The sequence below is a fragment of the Rhamphochromis longiceps genome, linkage group LG20 (assembly GCF_057381845.1).
Source record: "Rhamphochromis longiceps isolate RC_006_pf linkage group LG20, R_longiceps_female_GT1.1, whole genome shotgun sequence".
NCBI classification, from domain to species: domain Eukaryota; kingdom Metazoa; phylum Chordata; class Actinopteri; order Cichliformes; family Cichlidae; genus Rhamphochromis; species Rhamphochromis longiceps.
The window spans coordinates 8,860,955-8,883,693 of NC_140576.1; the positions used below are offsets into that span (position 1 = coordinate 8,860,955).

General features: G+C 40.2%; 2 protein-coding genes across 5 annotated transcripts; one reads left to right on the plus strand and one right to left on the minus strand.

Moving 5' to 3' along the window:
• The first annotated feature begins 491 nt into the window (after positions 1–491).
• On the plus strand, positions 492–8,943 carry LOC146644921 (hyaluronidase-1). The gene is made up of 6 exons (XM_085394375.1): positions 492–1,472; positions 3,370–3,618; positions 4,201–4,347; positions 4,647–4,733; positions 6,674–6,856; positions 8,114–8,943. Exons 1-6 carry the CDS (start codon positions 897–899, stop codon positions 8,501–8,503), a joined length of 1,632 nt encoding a protein of 543 aa, XP_085250501.1. The 5' UTR covers positions 492–896; the 3' UTR covers positions 8,504–8,943.
• A 1,519-nt stretch (positions 8,944–10,462) lies between these two features.
• On the minus strand, positions 10,463–22,423 carry borcs6 (BLOC-1 related complex subunit 6). Of its 4 annotated transcripts, none has more exons than XM_085393798.1 (7): positions 22,332–22,423; positions 19,831–20,453; positions 19,274–19,460; positions 18,887–19,069; positions 16,080–16,243; positions 13,957–14,040; positions 10,463–13,568 (listed from the first exon to the last, which is right to left on the minus strand). In XM_085393798.1, the coding sequence occupies exons 2-7, from the start codon at positions 20,440–20,442 to the stop codon at positions 13,443–13,445; spliced, it is 1,356 nt and encodes a 451-aa protein (XP_085249924.1). In that variant the 5' UTR covers positions 20,443–20,453; positions 22,332–22,423; the 3' UTR covers positions 10,463–13,442. The 4 variants fall into 4 exon arrangements, with proteins under 4 accessions (XP_085249924.1, XP_085249925.1, XP_085249927.1 ...); XM_085393799.1 differs by having other exon boundaries at positions 19,831–20,450; positions 22,332–22,378; XM_085393801.1 differs by lacking the exon at positions 22,332–22,423 and adding an exon at positions 21,651–22,281 and having other exon boundaries at positions 19,831–20,450.
• Between the last annotated feature and the right edge of the window lie 316 nt (positions 22,424–22,739).

Here is a 22,739-nt window from a genome sequence, read left to right on the forward strand (position 1 = left end):
CCAAGGCAGAGCCGGGAGACATGATTATGCAAACTCCTCGTTGTCGTTCCAGTCAAAATGGAGTAGGTGGCAAAGGAGAGGGACATCTAGACATCTCTGCTTGGACTGCTTGAAACCCTGCAACCCAGAAAATGTATCTATGAAACAATGTATTTTACTGTGCTGTTAGTCATTGGGCATTTTGTCAGTGTAAAAGAAGAAGAGCGGGTTTTGTACAATGTGACTGATACATGAAATCTAAATTTTACCATTTAGACCTTAAAAAGCCTTTTCAGCATTTCTGACTGATAATAATCAGTACTGGTTATTAAATGCAATCAGCAAAGCTTATGTATTAACAAATAAGATCAAAGTTTCCCATCCTAACTGTTGCAACAAAATGAACACAACTGCAAAAAAAGATGGCCATCAAGCCAGTTACAGTCCTGAGAAGATGCAGTGTCAATGAGCACATCTGGTCATGGGTGGTGGGTTTCTTTCCTTCTGGACTTTCCTTGTAAAATAGAAGTTATGTTTAGTGTCTCTCACCAACATGTGGTGAGTATTCTTGAGCTCAAGCAAATGTGTAAAGTGCACCATGAGGGCATCATCAAACAAGTGGAAAGCCAATTCGAATGTTTACATGCATGTTTAAGATCCACAGATATCTGGGACAGGTTATTCCCCAGTGACCATTCTTAATGTTTCAAGTTGCTCTAATGAGCTCAAATGACCTTCAACAACTAACTGACAACAAATAACTTGTTCATCACTTGCTGCATACAACTTGATGGTGACATTGTTTAGCAACTGCATCTCTTTATAGAATAAAGTTTAACTCCTGCTTTGTGTTTTCCAGGAACATGATTTGCTGTGAGGGGCTCAAGGAGACGAGAACCTGAGAGGGAACTGCTTCAATGGCGTGGACTGAGCCTCGGTCTCATCAAGACCCACAGCCAAAACCAAAACTGAAACTTTACCATCTCAGAACTCACTCTGCTTCTTTATCAGCTCTCTTTTTCCTCATGATTGCTGCCTTTGCTGGCATCTGTACAGCTGCTCCACCGCGGCCAACCTTCCCCCCTCTCCTGTCTGGACAGCCTTTTATTATCTTCTGGGGTATCCCTGATTCTTCCTGCTCTGGTCGGCCAGATCCCGGCTCTTTCGGGATGGAACGGGACAGCCGTGTAGCTGTCTTTTATGAAGATACATTGGGGAACTACCCTTACTTTGTAGATATAGACACGCCAATAAATGGGGGACTACCACAGCACACACGGCTGGAAACTCACCTCCAGAAGATGAAGCAGGACTTAGAGGAAGCTTTACCTGCCCCAAGGTACCTTGGTCTGGGGGTACTGCGTTGGGGTGAGTGGGTCCCTCAGTGGTCGCGGAGTCGAGAGAAGCAAGCGTTATATGTGGAGGCATCAAAGAAACTGCTCAAGGGTTTTTTTCCTAACTGGACCCCTGCAGAAGTGGAGAAGTGGTCAAAGGTAAGGAAAGTCCAAGGTGGTAGAAATAAAGAGCCACTATGGCACGAAGAAAAGATGGTGAAAAGGTAAAAATGCTAAGATGAGTTCATTTTAAAGTTCAGGGCAAACTGGGAAGAAGCCAACTTTGTTTTAAGAAAAAATGTTTGATGAAAAATTCAAAAGAAATACTGCTACTAAAAGCCCCACTATGGTCTATTTTGCTTTTGGTTATCACACCAAAGTTGCATCATTAAGCAGGCAATATTTTAAAGTAACAGTGTAATAAACTATAAAGAGAAAGACGATGAGGAAATGTGAGGAAGGAAAATGTAGAAGAAAGTCAGACTGAAAATTTGGTACTTATCTCGTGAGTGTATTTTATGTGATGACTCACTTGGACAAAGTGATCCTTGGCATCATTTTGTAGCAGAGAGATTATCATTTAAACCTCAGCCTGGCCTTAGAAAATACACAACTTGCATTAATTTAGACAATTTGTGTGAACATAAATAGGTGTAAATAAGATATTTTAACCACATATTCACACTTAGCAACTCTAAGCAGTTGTATTTATGTAATAAAACTGCTAAAGAGATTTCAGATGTATTTGGTGTACTATCAAGGCCAGCATGGTAAGAGGCATTTTAGTAAAGGCAGAGAATATTGCTAATAAAATGTCAATCAAATTATAGTATCAACTATTTGTAGTAAACTCTTAATAAATTATTTTAAGGTAATGTATTTAAATATATATATATTGATTTTGATCTGTTGTAGGTCTCTTCCTGTAACATTATAGTTCTACTGGGTAAACAGTGGCTGGTAACTGCAGCACAACCAAAACTACAATGTACATACAAAGAAATTCATATTAAACAGAAATTTACATTAACTACTTGCATTCAGTCCAGACAGAACCTCATAGATTTGAAACAGAAATTCAGAAATTCATAGTTGCTGCAGGAAAGTAATTTAAATTGCAAAATGACAGAGGCGCTCAGTGACCAAGCTTTTACACAGGAATATAAGCAACCAGCTGTGTCGAATCCCCTATTGCAAAGAAATGTGTCGCAGATGAGTTGTGTTTATCAGTGCATTCCCATATGGAAAAGATATATATAAATCTTATAAAGTTTTTATCTGTCTTGTATGAAACTTGTATGAAAAGCATACAAGAGTGAAAACACATATAAGATCCCTTGAAAAATTATATAATGAAACTTGTATGTTTTGTATACTTACTAAAAAATATATGAAAGTAATGAGAAAGTGGCCACTTTCATGAGTAAATCATATATGCTTTTGCTATTTCTTTTCCATATGGGTTGGCTTCTTCTGGGGAGGCTAGTCTATCAACTGTAGTGTTCCATTGTGTACTTTTCTATCCATCCAAGCTTTTACTGTATTGGCAGTGTGTTTGGAATCATTATCACACTCAAAAATAAACCTGGTGCCAATTAGATGCTGTCTAGATGATACTGTGTGGCTAAAAAAAACCAAACCCCAAATCCTCAAATGTGTTAAGGACACACTGCACACAAGGCTAACATATACCAAGTTTTATTCCAATAACAGTTTAGGAATCACCTTGCTGGTGCAAAAGTACAACTTCATGTCTCTCAAACTGTGTTATATTTGGCATTTTTCATAGATACAACTAAGAAAATGGAAATAAATTATGTGCTTTTGTAAAAGACTACTAGTAACAAAGTGTCAAAAAAATACTGCTGATACTGCCAAGAAGTCCTGTTCATTGAGCTGATAAGACCTGCTTGTACATTTCTGTCATCTTGTGTTGTATTTTGTTGTTTATCATCAAATAAAATGTGTCGGGATGATGACGTGCCCAAAGTCTTTTTAGACCACAAAACAGAAATTTCCCCTTAAAAGACATAAAGATCTGCTCATGTTTTCACAGGTGGACTTCGAGGCAGCAGCCCAGTCAGTAATGATGGAGACTCTACGGGAGGTCAAAAGGTTAAGACCCAAAGCATTATGGGGCTTTTCCCCTTACCCTAGCTGCTACAATAGCGACCCAACTCAAACCATGTTAGCCAATTACACCGGCCAGTGCCCCCCTGCAGAGATGGCTCTTAATGATGAGCTTTCATGGCTATGGAAACGAAGCTCTGCCCTCTACCCTCTCCTCACCCTGGAGAAGCTGCAGGTCAGTAACTTTTCCACGTGTATGTTTTAAGTGAACAGTTTTATTTGCTTGTAATTGCTATTATGTATTGCTATTATGACCCACCTTTATTTGTATGATAAAACTATGATAATAGAAAACATTGTGTTTAGGGAGCACTGAAAACCTAATCACTGTCATGTGTACTTCAGCTTGTCTGTCAGACAAGCAGAGGGAAAACTAGGGAGAAGAGAACAAGTCCCAAAAACTGTTCTCCAGCTCAGTTTCACTTCTTGGGCTGTCAAAATCTACCCGACTATAGAAAGGCAGCTCCTAGTGTAAAACCAAAAAAAGAAGAAGGTCACGTCTGGTTTGAAACCTTTTACCTGTCAGAGTTAATGCATGCCAACATCTCTGTGAGCTCAGAGATACAGTACCGAGAAGAGCCAAAAAAACCTGAGTGTTTTTGCATTTGACAAAGACCAACCAATTTCAATTCTAAAACGCTGCACAGTAAACACATGTCCATGTCAAGAAGAAACCTGGAAAAGGAGCTTTGATCACCACAAGATGACACCGTTTATTTCTGTTAAAAGTGTGTGCATTATGTTTGCTTTTTTATAGAGTGGGACACCTGGAGCCAGACTTTTTTTATCCAGTCAAATAAAGGAAGCACTACGAATATCTTCTGCAAGCGGGGCAGAGTTTGACCTTCCAGTATTTCCTCTTGTTAAGAGTGTTTATGCCTCAACTAACACTTTTTTATCACAGGTAAGACATAAGATACAATGATATACACTTGTAGTGCACAGCAAACATATTTTACTTAAATAGTCAAGCAAAACATAAACAGATGAAGTGCAGAAGTTAATTCCAGTGACATATTCCAGTTTAAAATGTAATCTCAGAAAATGTGTTTTTCTGTTGCTTCACAGCTTCCTTATGGGATTATGATTCATGGCTTAATAAACAGATAGTTCCACTGTAATATACACTGAATATTACAAAGCCATTGTATTGACCTTTCATGGCTTAATTTATTGCACATTTTCTTCGTCTTTTTGTTACAGGCTGATCTGGTCAGCAGCGTAGGAGAAAGTGCTGCCATGGGAACAGCAGGAGTTGTCGTGTGGGAGAGAAGTGAGACTAAAACAGAGGTACACACTGTGCATAAAGACCACAGCATGCTCTGCACCCTCATTACTTCTGAAAAATGTGGGACACTGTGTGAAATATAAATAAACAGAAAACAGTGATTTGCAAATTTCATAAACCCATATTTTACTTCAGTAGAACATAAAAATATGTCAAACTGTGGAAATTTAAAAAAAAACATTGGCTCAGTTTAAATGTGATGGCAGGGGTGAGGGCAGCAAACGTCTAGAAAAGGGAAACATTAGGTTAATTAGGTAAACTGGCCACAGGTCAGTAACGTGATTGGGTATAAAAAGAGCATCTTAGGTCTTAGAGAGGTGGAAAACATTCCACAGCATAAAACTGTGAAGACTTTTAGTATCGAATCATCTACAGTACATAATATCATCAAAAAGAGTCCAAAAACTTTGAGAAATGTGTGGGTGGAAGGGACAAGACCAAACATCAGTACTGGATGGTCATAATATTTGGGCCCTCACACAACCCTGAATTACAAACAGGCTCGATTCTGTCATGGAAATCAGCGCATGGGCTCAAGAACACTTCCAGAAATCATCGTCCGTGAACACAGCTCACCCGGCCATCTACAAATCCAGGTTAAAGAGATATGTGAGCACAATCCACATATCCTCTCCGGGCCAAAGCTCATTTAAAATGGACTGAGGGAAAGTGAAAAACTCTTCTGTGGTCAGAGGAATCGAAAATCTGTGTAGAAAAAATGGCTTCTGTCCTCGGGAATGAAAATAAGCAGAACAATTCAACTTGTGATCAGCACTCAGTTCAAAAGCCTGCATCCCTGATGGTATCAAAATTCTGCTCTTGCTCTTGACGAAGGCGGTCGCACTTTTCTCCTCTCCTCCCCTCCCTTAGCTTCCCTGCTTAGCCTCTTGTGTCCTTGTCTAGTCTCGTGTTTTTTGTATTACTTTTCCCTGGAACACTCTCTCACAGTCTGTTCTCTAAAACCTACAAGAGAATTATGGATTTGATCAACTGGTCCCTGAATGCAATTGACACCCCTTTCTCAATGAGAAGTTTGGGCTTGGGTGAGCCTGAGTGCTGAAGATATCTACCTATTCGGAACCATGATAACAAGGTTCTTGCTGATCGGAGCTGGCTTGGCCCTGACTTATCGAAGAATTAAGAGAGCGGAACCGGCTGTTCAAACCCCCACAAGGCTGCCCGCTGGGACTGAAACGATGGGACGAGGCGTGAGTTTCTCAAAATGGGCTTATTGAGTCAGCACAGATAAGATCTTGGAGAAGCTTACGGCTGCCGTGAATACTCAGAATAAGACCTCTGAGTGCAAACTGGATTACATCTTGGAGGGGCTCGCTCGAAATAACACCTCTGAGCGCAAATTGGATGACATCTTGGAGAAGCTCACTGCAGTCGTGAGTTCTCAGAATCGGCTCTTTGAGCACAAGAATGACAACATCACGGAGTGTAAGTTTGATAACATCATGGAGAAGCTCGCGGCTCTCCAACGGGAGATTGAGAGACCAGTGTCGGACTGTTAGAACAGCTTTGAAATTCATGAGCTGTTCGCACTAACGTAAAAACCACCATCACTTCATACGGATACCCCTTTGGCGCCAGCTGCGGTCTCAAGGCTGGAGCTGAACAACAACACCCTGATAATGGACTGTGTTTAGACTGTTCTTCCCATTCTATGCAAGGCCACCTGAGTTGGCTGGAAGACTAATGTGGGACTAATAAAGGTATATCAAAGTATGGGGGTGCATTAGTGATTGGAGCTACAACCCTAAATCAGACACGAATAAGACAACATTCCTCTCCGGCAACTGGTCTCCTCGCCTCCCATATATTTTTATGTTTGCATTACAACTTTTGTGGTCTGCTACAACGCTTAACTTCATAAAGGAAACTTTAAGAGAGTTTCGTCCATTTTCCTGTTTACATCAAACTGCCTCTCTTTTTCCAGAGAGAGTGCCAGGAACTGGCTGAGTTTGTCCGTAAGGTCCTGGGACCCTACTCCATCAACGTTACCACAGCAGCTCGACTCTGCTCAGCCTCCCTTTGTCAAGGAAGAGGTAGATGTGTCCGTCAAAATCCAGAAAGCTCTGCCTATCTCCATCTCCCACCTCCATCCACAGTGGCTGAAAAGGTGAGAAAATACTATTTAAAGCCATTTAAACTTCAGCTTCCTGCATGTCAGGAATGAACTATGTAGTAGTCGCAGTGAAATCATGTTTGTGGAGAAGGCTGACAAACACATTGTGGTACCAGAGGCTATATAATAAAACCTAGATTTCTACAACTGATTCACAAAGTCTGCTTACTGTAGTTTACAGGGACGCAGTGATGCACGCTCCTAACCTGCTGCATGTTTGAAAAGTTGGAAACATAAAAGCTAATTTTGAAGAAGAAAATTTTAAAGTAAACCAGGTATGCTTTATCAGGGGGAATATAAACTAATCTCAGAGGGAACAAAAACAGCAGGGAGTTTGACCGCTTGAGGATATTCTGTGTTCAACAGACAAGAAGACGGCAGCTAAGATGCAAAGGAGGTGGATGCAGTGGAGTCTGATCCTCCACAGCAGGAACACCGTGTTATATTTCTGTAAATGACTAGATCAGGATTTCACAACACTCAGTACACACGGTTAGGTGCATACACCTAATGGCAATGATGCTTTTTTGTAGTTTTTCCTCTGCTCACCATAACATTGGATTTTAAATCAAACAATCAACATGTGATTGAAGTGTAGACTTTCAGCTTTAGTTCAAGGGTTTTCGAAAAATTTTGCATTAACTTCATTAATATGAAGCACAGCTGTTTTTATGTATAGCCCCCATTTTCAGAGGATCTAAATCAAAAGGTTAGACTAATGTAATTTTAAATATTATATTAATGATTGTTTTTAACACTTGGATGAAAATCAGTTGGAGTCTGAATACTAAAATCCATGTACATTACCCAGCGCTGGGATTCCTCCCTTGAGATGCTGTTATCTTTTTACTGCAGTCATCTTCCACTGCTGCTTGTTTTAGACTGTCTGTATTCAGTTTATTCCTCCGTCGCTGAAAATCACGCTCTGTTGGCTTGAGATCAGTTGACTGACCTGTTGCTTAAAGAATGTCCCATTTCTTTGCCTTTAGAAACTCTTGGGTTGATTTTGCAGGACGCTATGGGTCATTGTCTATTTGCACTATGATGCGCTGTCCGATCAGTTTCTCTCCTTCTCCACACTTTTCTCTTTCCATCATTGGGAAGAGAAAAGTGTGGAGAAGGTGTCAAGGTTTGTTGAGTAGTTCTTAAAGTGCAGAAAACTTTAGACTAATACTCCAAAAAACTGCAATATTTCCTGTGAGAGTAAATATAGTAGTGTTTGTTACTGATAACATAATTTTCTGCCATCAGTCTCAGGTGGAGGCAGCGAAAGCCACGGATCTGCCGGACACAGACACTAAGACAGCTGAACCGGATCCAGCTGAAACCTGGAAGAAAGACTTCCAGTGCCAGTGGTATAAGACAGAAGACCAGGATGTCTTAGACCTGCAGTCTCCCAAAGATGGAGTGTCTCTTGGAGGAACACTGGAAGCAAATGCTGGAGGTGTAACAGAGACTACAACAACTGCTGCAACAAAACGTGCCTCTGTGACAGAATTTAGTGGGAGTAGCACAGCTGGTACTGGAATTCCAGCACCTTCACTGGAAGCATCGACAGGTAAGGGTACCAATCCCCCGAGTCCCCCAAGCATCACCGTTTTGCTGTTGCTGGTGGTTGGAAGCCTAAGCCTGGAACCTTAAATTTTGAACTGAACAGCCTTCCTCTTGGAGGACTGCATCAAAACCACACGTGTGAGCCCTTCTGAAGTGCCCTTGAGCAAAACATCCAAACCCTGCCAGGTGCAGACGATTAACCAAGTGTGTGATCTGAATGGTGCATCATTAAGAAAAGGACAAACTATGACCAGAGCTGAGGGTGAAGACCTACCACTGGTTGTGCCAACAGATTCAGGTTACACTGACTGGTTGGATTTAAAGAGAAATGACTAATAAGCCAGAAAGTCATCCAACCTCGCCACGCACTGGTAACGTTTGTAAAACTGCTTTGAGGTTTGTCCGTGCATGTGTGTATGGCCAGAGAAGGCCCAAAATACTCTGGCTCCCCTTGTATTTCAAGAAATGAGTCATGTTAAAGGGCTGGTTCAAAAATAAATGTTTTATTTTATCATGAAATAAAAGAACAGAAGAAACCACACAAGCACACACAAATGTCAGTGACTGATTTCATATGCATGTAACGAAGGCTGCTGTTAGTTACAAGTGTAGATGATCCATGGTAATGGTGCCTGGGTAATAAAACCAAACCTATTCACATCCCTGAATCATGGTCCAGGTAAGTGAAATGTCACGTTCTCTTATTTTGGGAAGCTCAACTTTGAATCTGCTTTTAACAGGGAGTTTATTTAAAGCTTGGCATGAAGAATTTAAATGCAAATTTCCTACACAATGAATGTGTGTCATCCTTGGGCTACATATTTACCATATTAACACACACACACACACACACACACACAACTCACTTAAGCTTTACATATCATAAATGTTAATACTGCTGAGATGCAGCACATATTTTCTGAGTGCTCTGGCCTCCTCTGCCTGAGTTCTGCAGGAACTACACCGCTCCACACTGGGAAACCGTCACTGTAGGAAAAGCTCAGTTGTAAACAATAAAATGAGTGAAGGCACAATTCTGGTTTGCCATTTCACTTTCAGGGTCACTGGATTTCAAATCTGGGCTCAACACCACATTTTCATGGCTTACAAAGAAAGCAGTAAACGCAGTACTCCAGACAAGCTGCAAATTCATATATATAACATAGTCTTGTGTATAAGACTGTGCTGTCCTGTGAAACTGAAGTACACTTGATGATCCAAGAGCTTGTACAACCATCTTTAGATAATCTAAAGAAATCATTTTTTGTGTGACTCTCACATTGTTGCAGAGGAATTTTGTCCCACTCTTCAATACAACCTCTCTTCAGTTCACCAATTGTTTGGTTTTATGCACAGCTCTCTCAAGGTCCTGCCAAAGCATTTCAAAATCGGCGACGCTCTCATCAATGGATGGGTTTTTCTCTTTTTTTTCAGTATTTCTTTCACAGGTTTGTTGCTGTGCTTCACATCATTGTCCGTGCACGACCCAACTCTGACATTTGACTCTAGAATACTTTGGTCTTGGATTCCATGGCTGCAAAACAAGCCCAAATCACCATCCCTCCACCACCGTGCTTGGCAGTAGGTATGGGTATGCTGTGGTTGGATTTCACCAAATGTGGTGCTGTGCATTATAGCCAAACATCTCCACTTCGATCTGGTCTATCCAAAGGACATTGTTCCAGAAGTCTGATTAGTCTTTTTCTAACTGTGGGGTCATGAACTTGAAAAATTAAGATGTTAACTAAGGCCTGTAGAGTCTGAGTCAGAACATATCACACAGCTACTTTGGTTGAATCTGCTGGGACGTCCATTCGTGGGAAGGTGAATAATCTTTCTCACTGTAGAATGATGGACTTTAAATTGTTCGCAAGTAGCTTTTTAACCCTTTGCAGACTGATGGGCAGCAACAATTGCTTCTTTACTTTACTTCACTGCTGATGTCTTTCCTCCTGACTGCTACTTACACTCCTCTGGCAGCAGTAAAGATTCATTTTTAATCACAGGACTGTAACAGAATACTGGAGGTGGTATTCTGTTAAAAAAAAAGCTCCAAATGTTTGGGTTTTTTGCAGCTTCTGTAAATTTATTTTTCAATAAAATATACAGTCAAGACAAAGGTATCTAAATCATTTTAGTTACAGAAAGAGATCATATGTACACAGGTGCCTCTGATTGTAAAACAGAATTTAAAAAACAAAACAAGAAAATGACATTTCCTCTCTTACATCACAGCTCTATGATGTTTCTCTTGCCTCAAATATCTATCAAGTCTTCCAGTAACATTTTTTTTTACTTTACACTCTCCTACAAAACAGCATTTACATCTTTACACACATGTACTGGTATACGTCAGTATAACTGAGGGAACCTGGATGAATATTAACTTTACTATATACCTTGAAATTTTAATAAAATTTCCTGGCTAAAACCCTTTCCAACGAGGTTCAAGGGACGTAATTAAGAAACCAAAGAGCAGTTTTACACAAACAGCCATCATAACCAATTGAATGTATTTTTTGGTTTGATCTTTACCGCACTGATGATAACAAGTGAAGAGCGACATAGAGGGGCACGTTTTGCAGAGTTAATGCGCTGCTCTGAGCTCCACATCCACATATGACACTTCGTAAAGATGTTTGAAAGTGATTTAATGGCTGAATTAAGCTTCAATATTATGTTCAAGATTAAAATGTATACTTACCTTGCTTACAGTATTGCTCAGACAACATTTTAGATTAAAAATGACTTCAGTATTTGGTTTGGATCAATCTTGAAACGCTACTGACAGAAATGTATGCAGAGTCCAGTGTAAGACAACCAAAACAAGACTCCTCATTCCAAATGACATCTATAATAAGGTTCGCTCTTAGAATGAAGATCTTCAACACATACTCTGATCTAGATTAATCCTACAAGTGCAATTACAGCAGACATTTCATTAAATTAAGAAAGGCTGGGAACAACAGCAGGGCGACGCTGCACTCACTGGCTTTATCATTGGGTAAATTAATAAATGCTTAAGTAAACCACCTTAGCTCACATCCACAGGCCGTAGCTCTTTTTTGTTGTAACACTGTGTCCACTGTGCTGACATTATAAAAAGTTGCACAACAGTTTATCTGCTGTCTGAGTAATTTCTCTCCAACCCTTCGGTGCAATCAAAAGTCAGAACTGTGAATCAAAATTAATTTTTAGCATTTGATTTTCCATGTTTCAAACACATTTATTAAATGCAAAAGTACCCATCTTCACCAAAGTAAAACAGAAAGCTACAAAACCTCCAACTTGAGTCATTCACCACGTTTAGCAGCTGATTTAAGTCCAAAGCTGGCAAAGCCCTCACAATCATTCAAGAGCAGTTTAATGGATTTAAAATGTGTTTTTGAATGGAGCAAATTCTAATGCATAAATCATTTCTTTAAATTGGGTGAACAGGAACCTAACCAAACACGATACAATTAATGACACTGAGCAGTGTTTTTGTAGTTACTCGCCTGGAAATAAAAAGACTTTCAACAGCTTTAGATTTCACTGGAAATCAATCTTCGCTTTTTTTTTTCTCGTTATTCTCAGTTTTGTGTGGCTGCAGTGGTTAATTTTTCTAAGTGGTTTCAGTCAGAGCTGCATAGAGTGTAAAGTGTTTAAACCTTGGAAATAGAGTTGTCACAATGTGCACATGAATCTTGTTTTATAAAGCCACATTGAGTCACGACTATAATCATGAGGGGGACAGACTGAAAAAAAGAAGACTGCACACTGATCTGAGCCCTTGGTTTGTGTTTGATGACAAGATGAGATGTTATCTCTGGCTACAAGTTATGGAGGCACGCAAGTCATGAATTTACTTAATCCAGTCAGTCTCTTGGGTTGCTAATGTAAGCTAGCATTCTCAGCACAAACAGTGCTAACGAGAATGAGATGAGACATTCAGTCCTGCGTGTGCTCAAAGTTACAATGCTTTTATTTTTAAGTTACGCACAATTATGCTGCCCCTTGATTGTGTTTTACAATTTAGCCCATCAGATGCACTTTACTTAGTTTTACAGTTTTATAGGATGTAAGAATTTAGGTTCTCAAGATGTGATGCAGCTGAATAATGAAGAATTAAAATCAGGAGATCAACGTCAGTATCCAGCCTTATAAATGGCATCTAAAAGTCAAAGGAAATTAAATACCTGAAGCTGTTAATCTTACACGTAATATTTAAAGCCACTGCGAAGGCTGCACAACATATTTTTCCAGTTATGTACTCAACATCATCTTGGACTGCACTGACAGAGTACGGACTGTACTGGTTCCCAGTGGCACAAAGTTTCATTTTTGAACAAGCACGCATGCTGAGGAAACTGAAAACACACAAAACACGTAAGGACAAACAGACATGACACAACTGTAATTTCTCTTGCAGTGAAAGAATCTGACCCTTGTTGCATAAGATTAAAAAATAGACTTTCTGTTCCTGTGCAAAAGTCACCGCCTTCTGAGCAGTTTATTATTGCCTCTCCAGTGGCAGAGAGACGGAGAACGAAACATCACCTCCATGTGGGGAACAGAGGTTAGTGCAATCTGAACCAAGCAGGCTGGACGGAGACCAACTCACTCCTTTTAGACAGTGAAGTGAAAAATAAAACACAAAAAAAGAGCCCATTATCCCACCTTCTTTAAAGATCTGTCCATGTGCATGTGTCCACGGTACAAGTGTCTCTAAAATTGGTTAATTTGTGAGATTTTGTTTCATGACAACTTGGATAGCGTAAATGTTGTGAAAAGGAAAAAGCTCAGCCTGAAGAGCGAAATAAGCACAGTTCATCTGAGATCTCACAACACAAACATGAGGAACGTCTAAGCCAGTCCAGAGGAACTAGGAGTGCCAATAATCCAACATGCCGAGCAGCAACAGTTCCCGGACTCCACGGGTGTCTTCGCTGCAGTATGTGTGTGCGTGCTACCTGCACATGGGTGGGTGGGTTGCACACATGCGCCTGATGCTAGACCTTTGCATCTGGGATGTTTGTTTATGGTGTTACTTGCAAATTGCCTCCAGAGTGTCAAGGGTGCGTTTGATATCGCGTATCTGCGTAGCCAGGTTGTGTATGGGCTGCATGGAACGATCCAACTCCTCGCAGCGAGCCATTAGTGTATACATGCCCTGTGGAGGCAAAAACATGGACGACAGAATTTATCAGAAAAGGAATAATTTGTACTTTAAAAAAATAATGTGAGGGGGTTTCCCACTGTGGTCCTAATTTAAGGTTTTTCCTCATTAACAGTTTCTTTTCAGGTTCACAAGTTAGGAATGCCTTATGTTAAATCATATTTCTGTAAAGTGACCTATCATGTAGCGACTACAATCCAAAATCCAAACCCATAAACAAAACTCGTGTCCAAGGAAAATCCTGCAAAATGACATAAGCTGGGCTATCACTATTATTTAGCTAATTAGGTAGTAAAGGTTCATAATGCATGCTCTGGTGGACCCAGCAAACAGCAATCTTTACTTGTCACATTATGTGAAAGGAACAGAAATTACATGTTACCTTTATACTCATATCTACAGACTCTCCCAGGCTGTCCACTGAGTCTCTGTAGGTCTGGATATACCCCACACTCAGAGCTGTCATCTGCATAAAAGAGATGGTTAAGAGAGAGATTAAAGAATAGCACAAAAACAAAAGGGGAGAAATAAAATAGTAACATAAAACATGAAGACCCTGCAATATATCTACATACACCCTCAGCAGTGCTATTACAGGGTTAGACCCCTTTTTGCCTTAAGAGCTGCATTAACTCTTAATGGCATAGATTCAACAAGGTGCTGGGAACATTGATGTCAACATGAAAGCATCACAAAGTCAGCTGCAGATTTGTTGGTTGCACATCCATGATGTGAAAGATGCTCTTTGGATTGATATCTGGTGACAACAGTGAACTTGTGATATGAGGTGTTGATGGAAGGCAGGAAGCTTTTATGTTGTTTATGCCAAATTCTGACCCTACCGTCTGAATCCAAAGCAGAAATCGAGACTCATCACCAGGCAATGCTGTTCTCAGCTGACATCTGTGACACCCATCCTCACCTTAAACTACTACGTAATACACAGACTTCAATGACGTGTACTAGGGCTGAACGATTATGGAAAATAATCTAATTGCGATTTTTTGCCCCAATATTGCGATTGCGATGCGATATGCGATTATTTTTTAAGGTCTTTGTCTTCTGTATTGTTAAACAAAGACAAGCAATACATCATATAGTATGGCCAATACTATATTACATTAATTTTAAACTGTTCTTTCCTGGAAGACAGACCTCTGTTATGATGACATGAGGTGATGCATGAATTGATGACTGACATTTTTATTTAACTACTTCAATCACAACAGTATATTTGAACATACACAATAGTTTATTTTTAGCTTACAAACATCTGAGCATAAAGTGCTGACAAGGAACCCTGGTGTAAACATTAAAATGAAAGTCAGTACAATGTGCAGATTGCAGAAATATACATAAAAAAAATCAGTGGCTTTACCACACTCAGTTTTTCGACATCTGTGAACTACTAGACAGTCATTCAATTAAAAAATAATATTAAATAAATAAAACTAATAAATAAAAAATACACACATCTTACTGATCTCTGCAGTCAGTAACATTACACATAAAGTGCAAACATAATAGCAATTGTATAAACACACACACAAACACGCCTTTAAAATTTAAAGGCGTGAAATTGGACGGTCTAGCCTTCTGATTAGCGTCACCGCTGTCTCGGTGGAGTTTAATAAACTCGGCCGTCTGCTTCTTGCTATCTAAAATATAACCAGACACTGGTGTAAATTCTCGACTGTCTCATACTTCTGTTTAATAAGTTTTCTGTTTGACGTTTAGTCAGCTGTGTGAAAACCAAGGAGGAACCCACCCGGGGGATTAATAAAGTTTTATTTTATCTAATCTAATAACTTTAATCTCAGCCAAACCGATTTACTCACGAACAAACAAAACACTGAAAAAAGCCCAACAATAACATTTTTAGGTTGTCTAAGTGACTTATATATTACGTTTAACCCGAGCAGCGAAACTCCGCGGTGATCTGAAAATGATGTGCCGGGAGTTGTGCCGTTCTCGGCCGCATCAGTAACCCTTGAGCTCCCGGCTAGCTGTCGAGCTGGTGGGTAGCAGACGCCTCTGAAAACGTCGAAGCACTTTTGCAAATATGGGATATCTTGATAAACCGAGCAGATATTTGATGTTTACACAACTACTTTCTCGCCTGAAAATATGTTAAAAGTTTATTTTGTGACCCAGAAAGATTAGTATGAGTAATTTTAAAACTTAGTAGCGGCCGCCATTGCTGGAAACTGGAGTTTGGCTGGGCCGCGCTATGAATTCTGGGATATGGTAGTAATTTGGACAGCCTTCGGCACGTCGCTGTGACGTAATCGGTCTACAAATGCGGCCTCAGGAGGATGCAGCCCATGAATTTGGACATGTCCAGAGTATAATCGCAGCCTTTGCGGTTAGAAAATTGCACTTGATCATGTCGCGATATTATCGCAAATGCGATATATCGTTCAGCCCTAACGTGTACGTGTTACACTTCTGACTCAGACGACAGCATAAACAGGGTGATTTGAAGAAAGAACTACTAAAACTCACATTTTGGATGGTTCCATTGAGGCTCCGCATCATCACCTCCACACTGTGTGCCACTTCCTGGGTGTGTCTCTGAAGGTCCAAAAGGACGGTGGGATCAATGGGTGGTATATCCGCTGGTCGCCGTGTCAACCCTCGACTTCGGTAAATAGGACCCGAACAGTCCGCTAGTGAGAGTCATCATAAATTAGATATACAATATAGAATAGCTAATATAGAATATACTTTTTTATATAAGCCATTAGCAGAATTATCTATAAAGTGCAAAATTATGGACACTGGAGGAGGAGATAAGCATATGCCTTCTGAGTGAAATGCAGTGAACCAAATTCTAGTCGGACCTGTGGGGTGCAAAATTAAACTATAACTACAGTGAGGAAGGAAAAAAAAAAAAAAAGAAACACTGAATAAAATGAAACATTTTTATTTGACTGGTTCTCAGAAATTGAAACAAATTACACACTTAGCCAAGAGTGCCATGAGTAATTAAACCTTGGATTAAACAAACCCCAGTCAATAAATTGGAATTTAAAAACAAAAACAGTTTCAACCTCTGAAAAGTTTCTGTCGGGCTGTGGCAGGACCTTTAAGAAATCCCTTCAGTCTAAACAAGGTCTGTGCGTCATCAATCTTAATTGAATCAGCAGGTAGAGAGAATGAGCTGCCACAGAGGACATATTGACTGTGGCCCTGTGTTTAAATTGAGAGGCCAGTTTAGCTGACACTCTCATCCAGGGGGGTTTCTGAGTGAAGGGCAGGGGCTCTGTGTCTTACTCCAGCAAAATCTGACAAGACGGATGGCTGCTAATGCACAAGCTCTGCCAGGTCGACCTGCTGAACCTACATAGATGATTTAATTTCTGAGACAGCGGCACACGTGTGGGATTTTGAGGAAAAAGAAACAAAACCTTTTCTCCTGGGGTTGGGTCTCCATCATCTCCCCACAGCTCAGACTTAGGCTAATTTAATCACACAGGAAAATGGGAAGATGAGGAGAGGGGAAGAACAAAATCACCTTTTAATTATTACGCTTATAAAATCTTATGCAGAGAGGACTCTGAAGGGAAACAAGCACTGGTGGAGGGTTTCACTAACCAAAAGTGTAACTTTTAGAGATTTCCCACACTGTTCTCAATGATATGAGCATAAAGCTTAATGCAGAAACATTTCCTGAGTACGTAAGAATCACTAAGACAGGATAAACCTGATTCATACACAGTGTAGAGTATCTACCTGTTAGAATGGCTTGTTGCTTCATGTTGGCACCATCACTGACATTAGTCACGTTTTTAGCTTTGCTTTATTTCATTATTTGCTGCAGCAAGTGATGTTTCAACACTTAACTACTCTTCAACTGTAACGATCTGTATATATGGTGCACTTCCTAACTGAATAAACACATCTTTCCTTGAGTCAGTCACATGATTTTTCACTCAATCTATTGAGACAGAAAGTAAAATAAATAACTTAAAAAAAATAGCGACTGCATGAATTGCTTAGCTTGTACCGCATTAACATTGTGTGATAACGACAAACCAGTCAACTGCAGCTATTGCGTGCACGGAGGAAAAATTATACATTTACTAGAGATGCATCGATCGATAGGCCAGGGACCAGAAAAGGATGATTTTTTTTTAGTCTTCTCTGCTCTGACGAGTTCCAGTTGGTGAGACTCGGGAATGTCCCATGCATGAACCGGTCTGGTTTATGCATGGGCAACACATGCACAGCGATGCACACGAACAGTCATGCGCACATTGACAGCCATATGCTACCATGTTGTGAAGCGTGGAAGCTTTTCACTGTGAGTGAAGACACAAAGTTTGCTAAAGTAAACTGTAAAGGGGGGGTGGGGATCAAACCTAACCAGACACTTATATCAACCACACCCAGCTGAACATGGGCATTATAAAGTAGCTAAGAAAGGAAAAGACACCAAAGCTAAAACTATTCAGAGCTCTGACCCAGCAACCTCGACATGAGCAACGGCTCAAACCAGTAAAACCTGTAAAAAAGATCAAATGGAATTTGTCTGACAGTTATTCTTGTTACATAAATCTGTTGCACCTGCCTTTGTTTGCCTGAGGTAAAATCTACAATCAGAGATCTAACAGCTAAATATTTTAGTGAAATCAAGCAATCATCATTATAAGTAAACTTGTCTCTTTAGGTCTGAATGTTGCCCACACAGAGCTGTAAACCATACAGCTTAGAGTCCACACTCACACATATATCACCACATCTGTCTTTACCGTGGAATTCTTTTCTCAAGCAAATCTGAGTTGCACCGATCAGATTGTATGCACTTGATCAACTGTCACTGAATGACCCCACAGGCCATTAAGGGATTCAAGTAAGCCAGTTCATAATAGGATAACCAACCATGGCAATTAATTTGCTTAAATTAGTACCTCAATTCCAATTTACTTATTATGGTCTAAGCAATGCATTAATGATGACTAGTCACTGACTGGGTGTGTTTGCCTCTGCAAGGAGGAGCAGGCTGTGAATCTTAAAGAAGACAACTGTCACTGCAGTTCAGTCCCACCAGCTATACAAATACCAATAACCTGTTGAAATGCCATATTCTACAGCAGGAGTACAAGCAGTCATGAAAGAGCTCTATCTACATGTCCTCTACACCAGCACAAACTGTATACAGTCCACACATACAGTATGCATGTTTCTTCTGTTTGCACTTAGAATAAAAAACTAATAAAGAAATACAAAATGTTTTCATAATTTACAAAAAAAAAGGGAGAAAAACTGTGTTTGAATAATGTCAATTATTCCTCTGACTCTTTACTCACAGTCACTGCAGTCCAGACTAGGCTTGGAGCTCATTTTGATCTTCTGCTCGAGGTTTTTTGTGATGAAGTTAGTCAGGTCTCCATCATGACTGACTGTACCCTCTAGTTCCAAAGCCGAGGAGATGGTGGCCCTTCGGCCCTCTGACTGGCCACTTCTGCCCCCTCCTCGAGCCCCTGAACCACCTGCAACCAATATCAACAACTTGTGGTTACAAAACACTGTCGATAGTCAATAACACAGTTCAACGTGGAAGAAAAGTTAAACAATGTCACAAATTCCACTTCTTTTTACTTCACTCTGGTGCTTTACAGAAAAAGATTTTCTACATTTCTCAGTTTAGAAAAGACACGAAGAAAAAGCCAGACCACGGGAAGATGCACATCTACCTCCACACGCTTGACTAATTTCATCCAGGCTCTTGCTGTCCTGCATTCCCCGCACATTGCGAACCCAGACCTGGGCCATGATGTGAGGAGGGCAAGGGGTATCATCTGAAGAAAGAAGAGGAGGTGGAGGAGAAGAAGAGGTGGAGGTACTCGGACCAGGGGCTGAAGATGAGTAGCGTTGTGAAGACTGGAAATTTTGGAGAACAAATAAAAAATAAAAAAAGTAGAGAAAATTTACTGAACCATGTGGAGCTACACATATCTCCTGTCGTTTACAGTGGCCACGCTTTTCTTTGATAGACGGCTTCTTTTCTCACTCTTAGGTTTATTCACTCTAAAATAACGACAATCATCTTGTCAATCATTGATAGTCAGCACGCTGCACTTTATTTTAATCCTACTGAAATTTGTCTGAAAGAGGTCATGTTCTGATGACTCAGCTACATTTATTTGCGCTGGCTTTAGTTCTCATTACATCTGCTGACATCATTCTCTCTTCGGTACACACAATCTAATAAACCTGAAATGTCAGAACAATAATCCGGCACTCCACTCACTTCCACCTTTGTTCTCCTTCCGGCGCGCTGATTCTCCAACTTGTTTTCATTCTTCTCATCCTCCTCCACATCCTGTTTCTCTGTCTCTCCATCTACATCCTCCTCTTGGCTGTTGGAGCCTCCATCCGCAGTCTCTGCTTCTGTCTGCTGCCTTTCTGTGGTGACTGGGTGTCCTTGCTGATACGAGTCTTTGGACTGCCTGTGCAATGCTGAGTCCCACAGAAGAACTGCATCAGCAGGGTCCACAGTCTTAGAGGTTTCATCAGGAATGTCTTTGGATCCTAGATCTGTTTCTCCTGTGCCTGTCACCGTGGGGAGGGAGGGGTTTGCCTCCTCAGGGCTTTGTAATGATAAGCTAGAGGTTCTCTCATTCATGTCCATCTCTGTGTCCAAGTGGCCTTTCCCATGGTGAACTAGGTTTTCCATATTAGCATCAGCATGGTTCTCTGTGTGCATGTGGGACTCATCCACAGATGCCTCCCCGGTACCTGGTACTCTACTTGAACATTTCACTGAGACCGGAGCTTGAGGGCCATTCTCCAGTGCAACAGGTGTCGCTACCCCGTTTGCCGTTTCTGGCACTTCTGTGCCAATCACAGGGGAGAGACTCATCCCTCCGCCTGCTGATTACAAAGAAAGAACATTACTGGAAACCTGGAAGTGACTCTGCCTTTTAAATCTATAATTAAATTAACTGGTTTTACCATGAGCTAAAAGGGTTTTCCCACATACCAAAATAACATTTTTCATACAAACCATTTTTTAAAAACATGAACCCATCTCATCCCCTTATCCTTCCTTAATCATCAGCACTAAACACTAAAGTACATTAGAAAATGTTTGATCAAAAAAGTCGTAAACAAAGTCAAGAGTCTGACCAAGCATTCAATGCCATTTTTTGCTACAGTATTGAGTATTCAATGGTTTGGCCAGATCGTACTTGAGAAACACGAGTCAGGGGGTCAAATATCCATCATTAGGGCCTGATGATGTGGGTAGAACCTATGAATTTTATCCAATGGATTATTTACATATACAGCAGTAAAGAGAATTTTCTAGATTTTTGAGTACATGGGATGCAACAGAAAGGCAAAGCAAACAAAAGTTTGCATACAATCATAATGGACATTAATGTCACTTTAATTTTGGGCTTTTAATGATCTCCTTGAACTGGTCTTTTACCTGAGTGGAATGATTACACAACAAACATCTTTAATAACTTCAAAAAAGAAAAATCGAGAATTGGGTGTAAAATGTTAATCTCTTTGTGATTTCTGACCACAACTGGACATTATCAAATGTAAGTAAGAATAGGTTAACTACATTTTGCCATGTAGCTGAACAATGGCAGCTGTTTATGGTTTGTCTTGATCACTTCGATGCATCAGGAACATCGTTCTCACCACTCCTAAAGCAGTTCTCAAAACAGTTAAGTCATTTCTCATAACACTGAACTGTGCAAAAGACTAAAACAAAAGTTTTTCACGCCAAACCAAGCAAAGTCAGTCGACAACGTCCAATCTGTCACCAATGAATATTGTAGGGCAGCTATTACTGTGTGTGTAACTGGCCTTGCTCTTCCCTTTATAGTTGAAAAAGCTTTAAAACTGATATAATTTAAAATACTAAATCAATACCAGACAGCATTAAGGTAAGTGATATCTGAAAATCTGACTGCCAAAAGTGTTAAAAACTGGTTTTCATGAATCAGAGTCAAATGAAAAATGCATCAACACAATGAGAAAGTGAAGTATGTGTAGAAACAACAGCAGTGCGTATAAACACAATGAGAAATGCTTAATGTGAGTAAGGAGACTTACGTTACTGCTGTAAAGAGACAACTCTAAAGGCACAACCACAGACAAAAGGAGAGGAGTACATCCACTGAATTCACTGACTCCTCTTCAAAAGTAGAATAAGTGAATAATGTGCTTGGTCTCCTGACCTCTCATATGACGTACAAGACAATGGAAACAATTAGACTGTGAGAAGAAGGGGGCTGCTGTGAGAATTTTCGAGAGATTTAAACACGTCGGTGTTAGCTGACACACTTATGGATCATAACAATTTTTCATAAAGACTGAAATGGCGTCGTACTAAATGGTTTAGCTCAATACTAAGCTACCTTAGTGTTAATATTAGCTTATATTTCCAAATTTTAAGACAGCAACGCCCGAAAATTACTGTGTGACAAACAAAGAGGAACTAAGAAAAAAAACCCTGACAAGCATACGTGTCTGCCAGCGCTGAGGAAGTTGTCGTAGTGCTGTCAGAGTCGCCTTGCTAGCTCCCTTTCAGCTGCCAGTGCAGTTAAATGACGTTAGCGCAGCGCGGCTAACATTAGCAGTCCAGGCCTCCAACTCCCAGAACACTCACAGCTGGCTTTTATTGTTTGACACGGCTACATCAAAACGTACATTTAGTGCTAACCTTCGCAGTTACCCACAAACAGGCTCATACAGCAGCGCTACAGAGCTCCGTTAGGCGATAAAAACACTCACCTGAGGAGTTTCTATCCTGATAGATGTAAGCAACAACCGAGTCCGATGAAAATATCCTTCCGCGTCAAGTTCCAAAAGAAATGTTCCGGCCTGCAAAAGCCATCATTAAACATATGTATGTATGTATGTATGTATGTATGTATGTATAGATAGATAGATAGATAGATAGATAGATAGATAGATAGATAGATAGATAGATAGATAGATAGATAGATAGATAGATAGATAGATAGATAGATAGATATGTTATACGAAAGAAAAAAAGTTCTGTCAGCACGACTCTTTGGGTTTAAATGTGAAAAATAATTTGTAAAATTTCATTAAAAAATGTCTCAGATTATCCTGTTATAAAACATAAAGGTTCTGTTACTTCTTTGTACTTTGTTTCTATTTAATCTGTTACTTAGT